At 25.0% G+C, this 12870-nt stretch overlaps 1 protein-coding gene and 1 pseudogene across 1 annotated transcript; one reads left to right on the top strand and one right to left on the bottom strand.

Moving 5' to 3' along the window:
• The first annotated feature begins 472 nt into the window (after nt 1-472).
• Nucleotides 473-2452, top strand: LOC113560110 (annotated as a pseudogene).
• Nucleotides 2453-6679: 4227 nt separating this feature from the next.
• Nucleotides 6680-12635, bottom strand: LOC113559638 (ATP-dependent RNA helicase vasa-like). Its single transcript, XM_026965388.1, has 9 exons — nt 12280-12635; nt 9789-10726; nt 9501-9722; nt 9261-9440; nt 8932-9130; nt 8634-8834; nt 7680-7852; nt 7522-7605; nt 6680-6825 (listed from the first exon to the last, which is right to left on the bottom strand). Exons 2-9 carry the CDS (start codon nt 10713-10715, stop codon nt 6778-6780), a joined length of 2034 nt encoding a protein of 677 aa, XP_026821189.1. The 5' UTR covers nt 10716-10726; nt 12280-12635; the 3' UTR covers nt 6680-6777.
• Nucleotides 12636-12870: the final 235 nt, after the last annotated feature.

Genomic DNA, 12870 nt, shown 5'->3' with positions numbered 1-12870 from the left:
ATACTTCATTAAATGAAATCGAAGAAGTCATTTAATACATTTTGGCACAAGCGCCTTTTAATTTAAAAAGATTAGAAGCTAAACAAAATAAAAGCATTTAGCATATTATTATATATTTATACACTAAAATTTAAAACATATAATATATACAAATATAATTTTTAAGAATTTTGAACATGCAATAGTTAGTTTTTTACCTAATTAATTAATTAGATATAAGACATTCAAATAGTGGTTTAATTCATTTTTTTATAAATAGAGTTTTAATCATGGAACATGATTTATTTTTTTACAAGTCAATCTCATACAATTTAAACTTGGATTTATAGTAATAAATAATTTGTATTTAACAAAATACATAATAATAATATTGTATTATATTTTTTTTTATATATATTTAATGCATATTAACTGTTAAATAATAGGTAGGTAGTAAATGTTTAATGTGATCTGTAATGTTTAGCGTCTGAAGATGAATCCAATGACAATTGTATTGATGATATTGTTACTACATTTCTAGTCACTGAGCCACGATTAAATGGTTGGTCACTTCTGAAAAAATTAAAAAGTAAGTTGAATAAAAACAAATTTAATGTACTTAAATTAAATATGAAACATAATATTTTTACAATAACAATTACTTTTCAGGTTCTCAAACTACAAACTCTAGTAAAAATAAATATTTATATTCAAAACCCTCAGTTTCCAGACAACTTTCATATGCTACCACTGACAAGAAAAAAAAGTATGAATTACTTATTATTGTAAAATACTTGGTTAATTTAAAATGAATATTATTTTATACTTTAGAAATTATTTCAAAACCTTTAACAAATAATAAAAGAGATATTGATGATAATAGATAATTTGGAAGTGATGATTCAATAACAGCTCTAACATCTGAATCACAATCATCCAGTCATGTAAATCTAGTCAATTTGTTTTTCTATGATCGTCACTTAAAGTGTGTATAAAAATTAATTGTTTTTATTTACTAGAAGAAATTCAGAAAAATGTAACCAACAAGATAAATATAATATCATCAATAGAAAAACAAAACCTGCCGCAAGCATCACACGTGATTGATACACCAACCACATTAACTACTTCAGGCTAAACAAATTGTCTTAATAATAGGCATATATCAAATAAACTACTAACTAAAATAAGAATGACTTGGGGATAAATAATTAAAATTAGTTTATATTAAGTTGTATTCATTTTTTTCTATTGGTGTCATTCAATCAAATAATCTTATTACAAAATAAAGTCCCTAAATTTACTATTTTAATACCATATCAATAATAACAAACTGGGTTGTTCCGGAGCTCCTTGAATTTGTGTGTTTTATTATGGTGGTTTTAGATTATTTTAAGAAAGACATAATTGTGTTTTGTGAGATGGAAATAATTAAATACACAATATTTGACTTTGAAGAAAAATAAAATATTTCAAGAAAATACCGTATATTTGCACATTTCTTAGCATTTTTGTTGTATATTAGTATGTTTATACTTATAATATTATTGGTCTATGTTTTGTTTAGATAATTTTTTGAGTAATTATTAATATTCTCATAATATTATGATTAACAAAATAAAACTACAAAACTATATCTATTAACTATTGTGTATTAATTGCTTTATAAACATATTTCAAATATCTTTGTAATAAAGTCTAGTTTCTTACTATACAGATTGTGATTTTCAATAAGAGGTGCTGTATAGATTGGCTTATATAAAACATGAACTTAAAAAACTTGTCAATAATCAAATGGACATAGTACAAAGAATTTAATCAATTAAAACACGTCTTGAAGTCAACACCATTTCAAGTACAAGTAGCAACTGTAATAATACATCATCATTAAATGAAATAAATGATTGCATTTTACCATTGGATAACACAACAGACCTTGATACATTTAATGACAAAATATCTAAAGATAGAGCCTTTCAAATTAATTTAGTAAGAAAACAATACCTATTATACTTAGATAGTAGAGTAAAAAGTAGATATTGTTATTTTTTGTTTCATGTAAGACTAATCATTATAGCTATATTTGTGGAAAACATTTCAAATTGATGATCAAAAGAATTATAAACAAGGTATTTTCAGATGAGTTATTCAACACTTTTCATATTCTTGAAAATCTGGAAAGATGTTAAAATTTTCAAATTTAGCTGTTTCTTCTGTAATTTAAAGTAAGATAATTTAAAAAATGTCCTTACATTTAATGACTAGATAAATTAATAATTTCAATATGTATTTCTTTTGTAATAAATAGGTAAAATAATTTAGCAAACATTATGTTTTAGATGCTGTTAAACAACAATCCAAGTATAAAAATCAAGTTTCTGAAAGTGAAATGAAAGAAGTGATTAAAAATATCCTAGCTCAAGCACCTTTTAACATAAAAAGGAAAACAAAAAATATAACCTACTGTTTGTAACAATTGCAAAATTATAATTATTATATTTTATATATGATATTTTTAATATTTTATTATGTAATCAAATATTCATGGGCGAATAGACCCACTGGGAAATCGGGATTTTCCCGGTAGGCCCTCGCCCATGTTTAATGTGGAGGCTCCTCCCTGACTTCAGTCCCATGATATACTACTTTATACAAATTACAAATATAACCTTTACGTACTGTTAAATGTAACTAATATTTTAGTGTGTATCTACTTTTTTACAACTTTGTTCATAAAAAGTTTTATGATAGAAATTTTAACCACGTACAAAGAATATGACAATGATCAATCACATTCTAAATCAGCTTAAAATCAATTGAATGAACTCAATAGTGGAACAATTATCGTAGAAAATAAACACCCTACTATAAACAGTAAGATATAAAACATTTTTACCTACACAAATTAATGTATAATACTTAGACAATTTTTAACTTTCAAAAGCATCTAAAAATCAGGTGCATATATTTAATGATGATTCAATATTTGAATCTCAAATAATTATTGATCAAAGTAGTATACATCATTTAATTAGATTTTTGCTAAATCAAATAACAGTTAACCAATCTTCCTATTTTATTTTCTTAGATATTTTAACCATAGACAAAGAAAATGATATTAAGGTTTACATTTTAAATGATCTGAAAATCAATTGAATAAACTCAATAGTGGTACAATTTTTTATACAAAATAACTTAATGATAATAATTAATACTGTAACAAATGTTATTAAGTTTCTTATTTATTTTAGCATTATCTGAAAACTATTTTAAAAAAACAGCACTGGCAAATTTTTCAAAATTTGGGTCATTCCATCATAATATTCAACTGAAGATTAATGTTCCTTTTGCACCAACAAAAGCTTTTAATCGAAATGATTGCGGGAATCGTAAATGGGTATCTTATAGTTTCAAACATAATGCTTCATTTTGTTGTATTTTTATCTGTTATGGTGATGGAACCGGTCCATTTTCCAAAGGGTTTATCGATTGAAAACATGTTTATACTTGTATAAGCGAGCATGAAAATTCAAAAAAAAACATAAGAATAAAGTGTTATTTGGACTACCTTAAGGCTTAGGTAAAAAATTGTTCATTATAAATTCTGTAATGTAATATTTTAATAGATTTTTTGAAATTTATTTTCCAACAAAAGTAAGAAAGAATTGTTTGCTTAAAAATAATATATTTAAAAAAAATACCTCTATATATATATTTTTTTCATTTTGTATACTATGAGGCCCTTATAAATATTTCCCGGTAGGCCAAAACTTGCTTATCCGCCCATGCAAATATCATATTAAGTTTATTATATATCAACAGGTACAGTGTAAAAATGTTAAATATTACATTTTGTAATAATTATAATAAATATAACAATAACTTTTCAAATCTTATAAATTTCAATATTTGTTATTTATTGTTAGTCAAATTTATAATTTTTAAATCAAAAATAAAAACATATTGGTATTTTAGCTATAATACCTATAATAGGTATAATATAAGTAATAATAAATTTAATATGATTGTCAGTGTATCATAAAGATATTTTATTAAATTAAAGTCTAGATAGATTAGTGCATACACAAGTTTTTTTATAGAGACAAATGAGTTTAATTAAATAAAGCATAAATAAATCAACAGTATACAAATATGATTTATAATACCACACTTGTTGTTTGAAAAAAATTATTAACAGTTGTCTTAACTAGTCTGATACAATTTTATTAGGTTAGTTCAGCCAGAACATTAATGCTCTTCAGAACTTATAAAAAATATCTAAAGCCTAAATTATAGAGTATAATATAACCTAAAGTATTATATCTTTATAACTGTAAATAATTTTAGTATTTAAAAAATTTTTAATATTCAAATCTTAATAAGTGCAATACAGGACAATAAATATAATAACGGCAGGGATGAGCTTTAATTCATGTTTATCAAATTGAATATTTGAGTACAAATGTTATAAAAGATTTAACTTAAAAAAACCTAAAAAAATCTTACTTTCCAATATTTATTAAAAACCAGTGAAAATTATTATTAAATGTTTAATAAATAAACATTGGTGGTTATAAAACAATTCAGTGTTAGAAAATATAAATACAACATTTGTTTACCAATATTTAATAAATACATTTAACCAATATTTATGTAATCTTGAATGTTTATCTCAAAATGCAAAAGGGTTCAAAAAATGATTAATAATTATGTTAATTTTTTTTCATGTATTTAATACATTTTAAATAATTATTTTCTTGCCATATAGGTAAATAAATTTGTTTTATATTATAATTTTATTGTTATATTTACTTAACTCTAATACCATACATGATCTATTTGTATAATGTATATTATAAATACAATTTTGACATTACAATTAAAAGTAGATAAAATAGTAAATAAGAAAAAATGTGTAGTAAGCTTTATTGTAATTAGGGTATTAGTATGTATTCTATTAGAAATTGAGGAACCTAATCGGGAGGAAAATTATTTAGGTGTTTTGTTTTTACTTTTATAGTTACTTCATTGAGTAATAACTAGGGCTTTAGCTCCCCCAACCACCACCACCACCACCACCAAATCTCAAACCTTATTTTGTGCTTATGGGTATGTAATGTTTTAAAAATGTTTTGGTATAAATATTTGATGATCAAACACTTTTAAAACGCTGAATGGAACACTAATTTATAATATTTAATTTGTAGTACTTTCAAAATGATTTGATTTTATTTGGGTATAAATATTTATACAATATTTTAAAACAAATATAAGTAGTAAAACCTTTTCAAATATTAAGAAAATGTATATATTTTCAAATTGCCATGTGGGAATAATATATAAACTACAAAACAACTAAAAAGATATAACCGAATCACAGATAATCTGTAACATGGAAAACAATAATTAATGATATGAGTATTTTTTTTTTTTTTAATTTAGGTAAAATTTTGTTATTATTATTATTTTTATATATATATTAAGTTTACAATAATATGATCAAATATTAACACATAAAATAATAAAATTCAATAACAATAATAGTCATTATTATTTGTGTTATAAAAATACAATTATTTAACACAAAAGACAAAATAGTGGTTCTTTGATCTAATTGTAATGTAAAGTTACCAATGCCAATATAATTGAAATTGAAATGACTATAACATATGTTATTTAATTTATGAATATAATCTAAAGTAAATACACGGTTAAAAGAAAATAGTAGGTACAATGTATTGCAAAAAAAAATCACATTTATAGTTGTACATAGAAATATTATAACAACTGAATCTAATAATTATATCCAAATAAAAATCAATAAATCATATAAGTAAATTTATAAATGTATAATATATGGCACTATTTCATTATAACTTACAATCAAAACAAAATAATTAACAATGATTTTATTTTAAGTTTAGTAATTTAACTTTTACTAAAAAATTATACATTTCTATTAGTATTTGACCTTAAATATGTGTCTAATAAGTAAGGCCTAAATTCTTAGCAGTAAAATTAATTATTAAAATATAAAAAATACCATATTTTTAATTTTTATAGTATACTGTAAAAGTACCAATATATTTAAAGTTAACAATTAAAACGACGATATAGTCTTAAGTTGGTAAAAACAATAAAGGTTAACTATTAGGTGGAAATTAATAAATTATAATAAATAATATAATTTTCCACAGATCACTGGTCAATAAATTATAGTTGAATGGAATAATTTTAAAGAGATTATTATTTAGATACCACTTTGCTGTGGTACTCACTACTCATTCCGATTACGATATACAAATTATAATTATTAATTATATATGTTAACAAACTTGCAGGTTGAGATTAAAGTTGTATAAAATATACTTATTTCCAAAAGTTAAGTTTCAGACTTTTTATTTATAAATTTTAAACTAAAAAATATTTTAAATATGATATATACAATAATAATTAAATATAAAAATTCAATTTGTACAATAATATATAAATAATAAATAAAAACAAAACCTATTATTTTTTTAAGTCTTTAGTTTTAGGTTTACTCATAAAGTATAACTAAAAAAATATATGTTATACAATAATAAATTATAACTATAGGTAAAAATTCAATTTTTTTCAGTGATGTTTAAAAAAATAATTGAAAAAAAAACATAGTTGGATTATAAGGTAGCAAAAGTTAAATTGGATCAATTTGAGCTTATAAAGAGTTATAATTCACAATTAAGAGAATTAATAACTGAGATTGCTTCATTTTTTTTTTTTTTTTTTGGCTTGAATTGTTGTAGGAATCTATGATTACCATTCTTCCTCTTCTTGGACATACTCAGATGTTACTGGAACATTCTAGAATACAAAATATACATTAATTTAATTTTCATATAATTTTATAAACATTTTTTTAATATAATTTATTTAGTTTTGTTCAATAAAGTATAGCATAAAAATTAATAAAACATGCTATTATGAAATAAAAATTATATTTCATTTCAGATTATTATATAGAATATTGAATTTACACCATTATGTTAACCAAATACTTAAAAACTAAAACATTGACATTTTTATATGGAAATAATAATTATTATACTTGTTGCAGTACAAGTATAATAATAATTATTATACTTGTTGCAGTACAAGTATAATTGTATTTCATACAGTATATGAAAAAAACAGTAAAAGTAATCTACAATATTTGATTAACAATTGAATTCACTCCAACTATAAACTGTTTTGAACTACACTGTGTTATATTTTTAATGCCTAATGAAATAAATCATAAATCTAGACTTCTATACATCTATTTTTAGCTGAGATAATTATTGCTTAAACATAGGTGGTTTAATGATATATGTATTTTGTAATGTTTACTTCTCTATTCTCTCATGAAGGGCAAGCTAAATATTATAATTAAAATTTATTTCATTTTAATTAGTAATTGAAATTAAATTTAAATATGAAACAAATCATTATGAAAACATTGAATTAATAATATTATGGACAATGTATTAAAGTTATATTTAAAATAAAAAAATTATGTACCGATCGTATATCATTGAACTGATTTAAAGGTTTCTGAACTTTGCCACTATACTGAGATAAAAATTCTGGAACTTTTTGATCGGCCTGCAACAAAAATATTATTATTGTAAGTTTCAAAATACAAATAAAAACAAAACGTTTAAAAAAATGTAATTTACTAGTTTAAGAGTATTGACTAAATATGGAGCCATGGCATGATCGTTTGCTGGATCAAAAAATGAAACAGCACGGCCTGAATTTCCCAATCTACCAGTACGTCCAATTCTATGCACATACTCTTCAATCGTTTTTGGTAGATCAAAATTCACTACCGTTGTAACACCCATTATATCTGTAAAAATTAAAATATAATTTTATATTAAACAAAATTGCACATCCATCGTTATTATAGACATATTAGAATTCTGATAATAAAGAATTAGGAATTATAAATATTTAAATCCTAACTTTTTTTTTTAAATTTGTAACCAATAATTATAATTAGAAATTGTACAGAATACACACAATTAAAATATATTTTTTGAAATGTCAAGATATTAAGTATTAATTAGATGATAAATTTAAATTAATTTGTATCTTTTCTTTTTCTGACAGTAATAACATTAATAATATATTTCAACATAATATTGTAAATCAATTATATAAAAATATATACAATAATAAAATATTAGGTAATATTTAAATGCATTACAAAAGATAATATACATCGTAAAAAAAATTATATGTATAATAAAAATATTGAAATAATTTATATTGACATCTGATTCTAATTTGTAGTAAACCTAACAATGTCTTAAAATATTACATAAAAAATATAAATATTTACATTTTCAGTAACTTATTATTATTTATGTATATGATTATAGATTATTTCATAATTTAATATGAGCACGGTTTAATGAGATGTCTTGAAAAGCTAGTTTTTGTTAATAATAATAAATATTCTAGTTGTAAATGTATATATTTTTATGTATAAAAGTAACATAAACATACCAAATTAAAATAAACATTTAGTTATTATGTCAACAATAATGGTGTATACGATAGAATAGAAACAAAATTGTAGATTATTGAAAACCTTTAGTGTGTAGAATAATATAAATTGAATATACCTAGTCCTCTAGCAGCCACAGCAGTGGCTACTAAAACCTTCATTTTTTTAGTTTTAAAATCTCTCAAAGCTTTTTCTCGTTCCGGCTGTTCACGATCTCCGTGTATACTTGTAGTCGGATAATTAAGTTCACTTAGAAAGGCTGCTATGAAATCAGCTTGTCTTTTTTGCTCAACAAATACAATTGTTCCCTGACAATCATCTATATTGAACATTTAAATAATGTATTATATTGACAAATTATTAATCTAAAATTAAATATATAATATAGTATGGCCTGTTTAAAAAAGTGTATTTACTTGTTTCATTTAGCATAGCAACTAATGCATTTTTTTTGCTAAACTTATTCACTTCTATAAATGTTTGTGTAACATCTTTACAGGCACCTCCAACCACTCCAACAGCTACTGATATATAATCTGGTTTTAAATAAGACTTTGCTATATGTTGAACGTCCATGGGCAGGGTTGCTGAAAACATAACTGTTGATCTCTCTGCCTAAAATGTAATACATTTTCTTTTTTTAATATATTTAACATATAAATATGAATACATAAATAGTAGTTATACAAACTATAAGCAAGATTATTATTAGGGGGATACTTAAAATAAAATTTAAACTATTTACCGATGACACCATAGTGTTATCATTTAATATATGTTCAATATCAAGTGAAAAACCCATGTCTAACATCCGGTCGGCTTCATCAAGTACAAAGAATCGCAAAGATGAAAAGGTAATTAAACCTCGATTGACAAAATCAATTAAACGCCCTGGAGTAGCTACAATTATATGAACACCACCTCTCTGAAACAACAAATTATATTAATTATATATTATCAATTGATAAATTACTATTCATTTTACCAAAATTCTTTCTTTTTGGTGATAAGTGGCTGTTCCGCCATAAAGAAGTTCACATTTTATTGAAGTGTTTCTGCTCAATCTAGTTGTAACTTCACATATTTGTATAGCAAGTTCTCTAGTGGGTGACAGGATTAAAGCTTGTGGCTCACAATGATTGTAATCAACAATTAATTCAGCTGGTTCACTGATTAAATTGTTTAAAATTGGTAAAACAAAAGCTGCCTGAAAATCAATAATTACAATTTCACATATAATAATAAAATGATTAAAATAACTATTTTTACTAACAGTTTTTCCAGAACCAGTTTGAGCACTAGCTATCATATCTTTTCCATTCATAATGATTGGTATAGCATACTTCTGTATTGGAGTTGGAATAGTATAATGACATTTGGTTAAATTGCTTATTAATACTTGACGCAAACCAGAATCTTGAAATGATGTTATGTTTTTGGGTACTTCCATCCCACTTACTGTTACTTCAATTTTATCGTATTTTTCAAAATTCAATCCTGCTTCTAGTGTTAGGTCATCATTTTCTTCAAATTCTGGAGGAATATAAGTTGATTTTTGTATGATGGGCTTTTCAAATTTACCATTTCTTTTATCATTATTAGATTTTTTGGGAAACCGTGTGCTTTGCTGGTGGCTGCGAACATTTTCGTGGTAACCGTTTTTTTCATATTTTTGATAGTTATTGGTTTCGATATCATTACTCCAAGAATTCCCAGGATGATAATCATTATAATTGTTTTTCTTGGTACTACCATTTAATTCTGAATTATTTCCAATGTCATTATTATATCGATCACTAGAAATTGGATTTCCCCAAGAATCATTTAAAGAATTTGAATCAGTACATTCAATATTGATTTGTTCATTATTTTCATAATAACTAGCAGTATCAGCTTGATGTTCAACAACATCAGATGTTGTTTGAGATGAGTCGTCACGACCCGCATTTGTATCACCAGAAGATTCAATAGTTGTAGTTTTATTTTCAAAAAATTCTTCAATTAATTTATCATCATCGGTATGACCATTGTTATTTATAGGGTCCCAATCTGTATAATTTGTACATGCTTTATATTTACGTTTGAAATTTTGGGCTAAATTATTCCAATCATTTTCATCTGTTTGACTATCAGTTGCATTTTGGTCTAATTGTCCATATTCTTGATTTATTCCTGGTATATTATCCCAATTTTCTGCCATATTGACGATTTCTAAAACAAAGTAATTGATTTTATTGAAGGTTGTAAATATAAAGTGTCAGAGATAGGAAGTAAATGCCAAGAAAATTATATATTTTACTTAATAAGTATTCATATTTATAGTGCGGTGTTCATGTATTAATAAAATATTATTTTGATTGCTTAATCATATTATTTTTAAATAACATAATTATTAATCAGTTTGGTTTTATAAACTTAACAATTAAGGTTATTTGTATAACAATTATTTAGTAATTGTAAATTATTACTTCTTACCTAATAATTAGTTTTTTAGGTCTCCAATTAAATATAACTACAAACAATAAAACTATAGGTGTACTTACATAATATATGTTTATGAATTTTATTTGCCAACTATTTAGTTTGCCAATTATGATGTATGGTTTTATATTATCTAAGTTATATAAATAATTTTATACATAAAAAGTACCCATTTTTTTCATATTAGGAATTTATTTATTTCATGGTTAGTTGCTTTATTTTTCTTGTACATTGCTTCACTTTGTGCTTAATAGAATTATTTAGAATTCAAAAATAATAAATATTTCTTGGTAAAGTATTGAAATATTGTAGAAAAAATTTAAAATAAAAAAAGGAAACAGTTCCATTTTATATGATTGATATTCATTATGATTCATTCAATTCATTGTTCTCTCATGCACAGTAGCGTACTATGCCTTTTTTTAAATTTAATATTATGAACTTTCTATTTTTGATTGTGCAAAAGATGAGTATTTTGTTTAGTAATTAATAATTTGGAAGCTAAATGTTTTATAAAACTTAAAATTTATATGTATTCGTTTATATCTTAAAATCATTAAATATATGTAGTAAGAAATAAACTTTAAGTCCGGTAAAATAATTTTTCGGGCCAATTTTTGTTCATAGGCTGCCACTGTTAACACAGATTATAATTAATTTACTGCGCACACTACCGAACAGCTAGTACACAAGTACACTTTATATTGCCTATATCGAACTCCTTAAAACGGGCATATTCAATCTCACGTGAAATCAAATTTAAAATGAAAATACATTATTAGTATACAGTATACGTAACTATCCAGCGTCAAAGCAAGCGTAGTAAGACAAGTGACCACTAGTTGGTTCGTATACCGTTTTATTATAAATACATCAAAATATATATATATATAAAAATATTTATATTCAGATACAGTACAACAAAAAATGGTTATAGTGAGATTAGGTGTACTTGTAAGCTATAGGATAAAAAAGTATTATGATCATAATTATCAATGGTACTAGTATCGACGGCGCCGCGTAAAAACATGGTCAGAGATGGTAAGTGCTGGCGATACAAAAAAAAAAGAAAAAGCGTTACAATATAATACAATAATGATTAAAAATTAAATTAAAATAGCCGAAAATGAGTATTATTTTTTTGTATAATTATGTAGGCAGTGGGTACCGACCACGGGTGTAGAATGAAAAATCGAAAAAAAAACTACGCAAAATAATAATCACGACGTGAGGTTAGTATTTATACAGACGCACAACGTTATTGTTGCTAAATAGTCGCTTACCTAAATCGTGTAATGGTCTTCTGCGACGATGATGATAAAGTTTACTACCGTTTTTTCGTTGTCGTCAATAACAACAACAATTTATTATTTTATTATGATTGTTATGGCTGTGTGCCGCCGACGTAGAATAAGATTGCTGCAACACGCTCTCCGGGCCGAAATCGATACGGAACTGGCGGAACGGCAGCGTCTCGTCTGACCGGGAAATCGTGAAACACTAAACGCCTCCAACGCCGGTCGTCGTCGTGGTTAGGACGCGCTTACGATACGCATACACCGGTTGGTGTGTGTAACTAGAGAGAGAGAGAGAGAGAGAGAGAGTGATTGAGTGAGAGAGAGAATGAGTGTACACGGTGAGCGAGCGAGACGATAAACGACGAGGGAGAACGAACGTGAGAGAAAGAGAGTGAGTGAGAGAGAGAGAGAGAGCGAGTGAGACCGATCGTTCTAGACAGGAGAGAGGGAGTGGGACGTGACGGCGCTAGAGAGGGACGACGACGGTACTCTACCGGTGGTATATACGACTGCAGCAGCGGCGGCGCGCGACGCGAACATATCGAAGCAATAACGTGGTGCAATCGCCGCGTGGTG

Source organism: Rhopalosiphum maidis, chromosome 3, assembly GCF_003676215.2.
Source record: "Rhopalosiphum maidis isolate BTI-1 chromosome 3, ASM367621v3, whole genome shotgun sequence".
NCBI lineage: Eukaryota > Metazoa > Arthropoda > Insecta > Hemiptera > Aphididae > Rhopalosiphum > Rhopalosiphum maidis.
The sequence above is the reverse complement of the archived record's forward strand: the minus strand, read 5'-3'. Positions and strand labels throughout refer to the sequence as shown.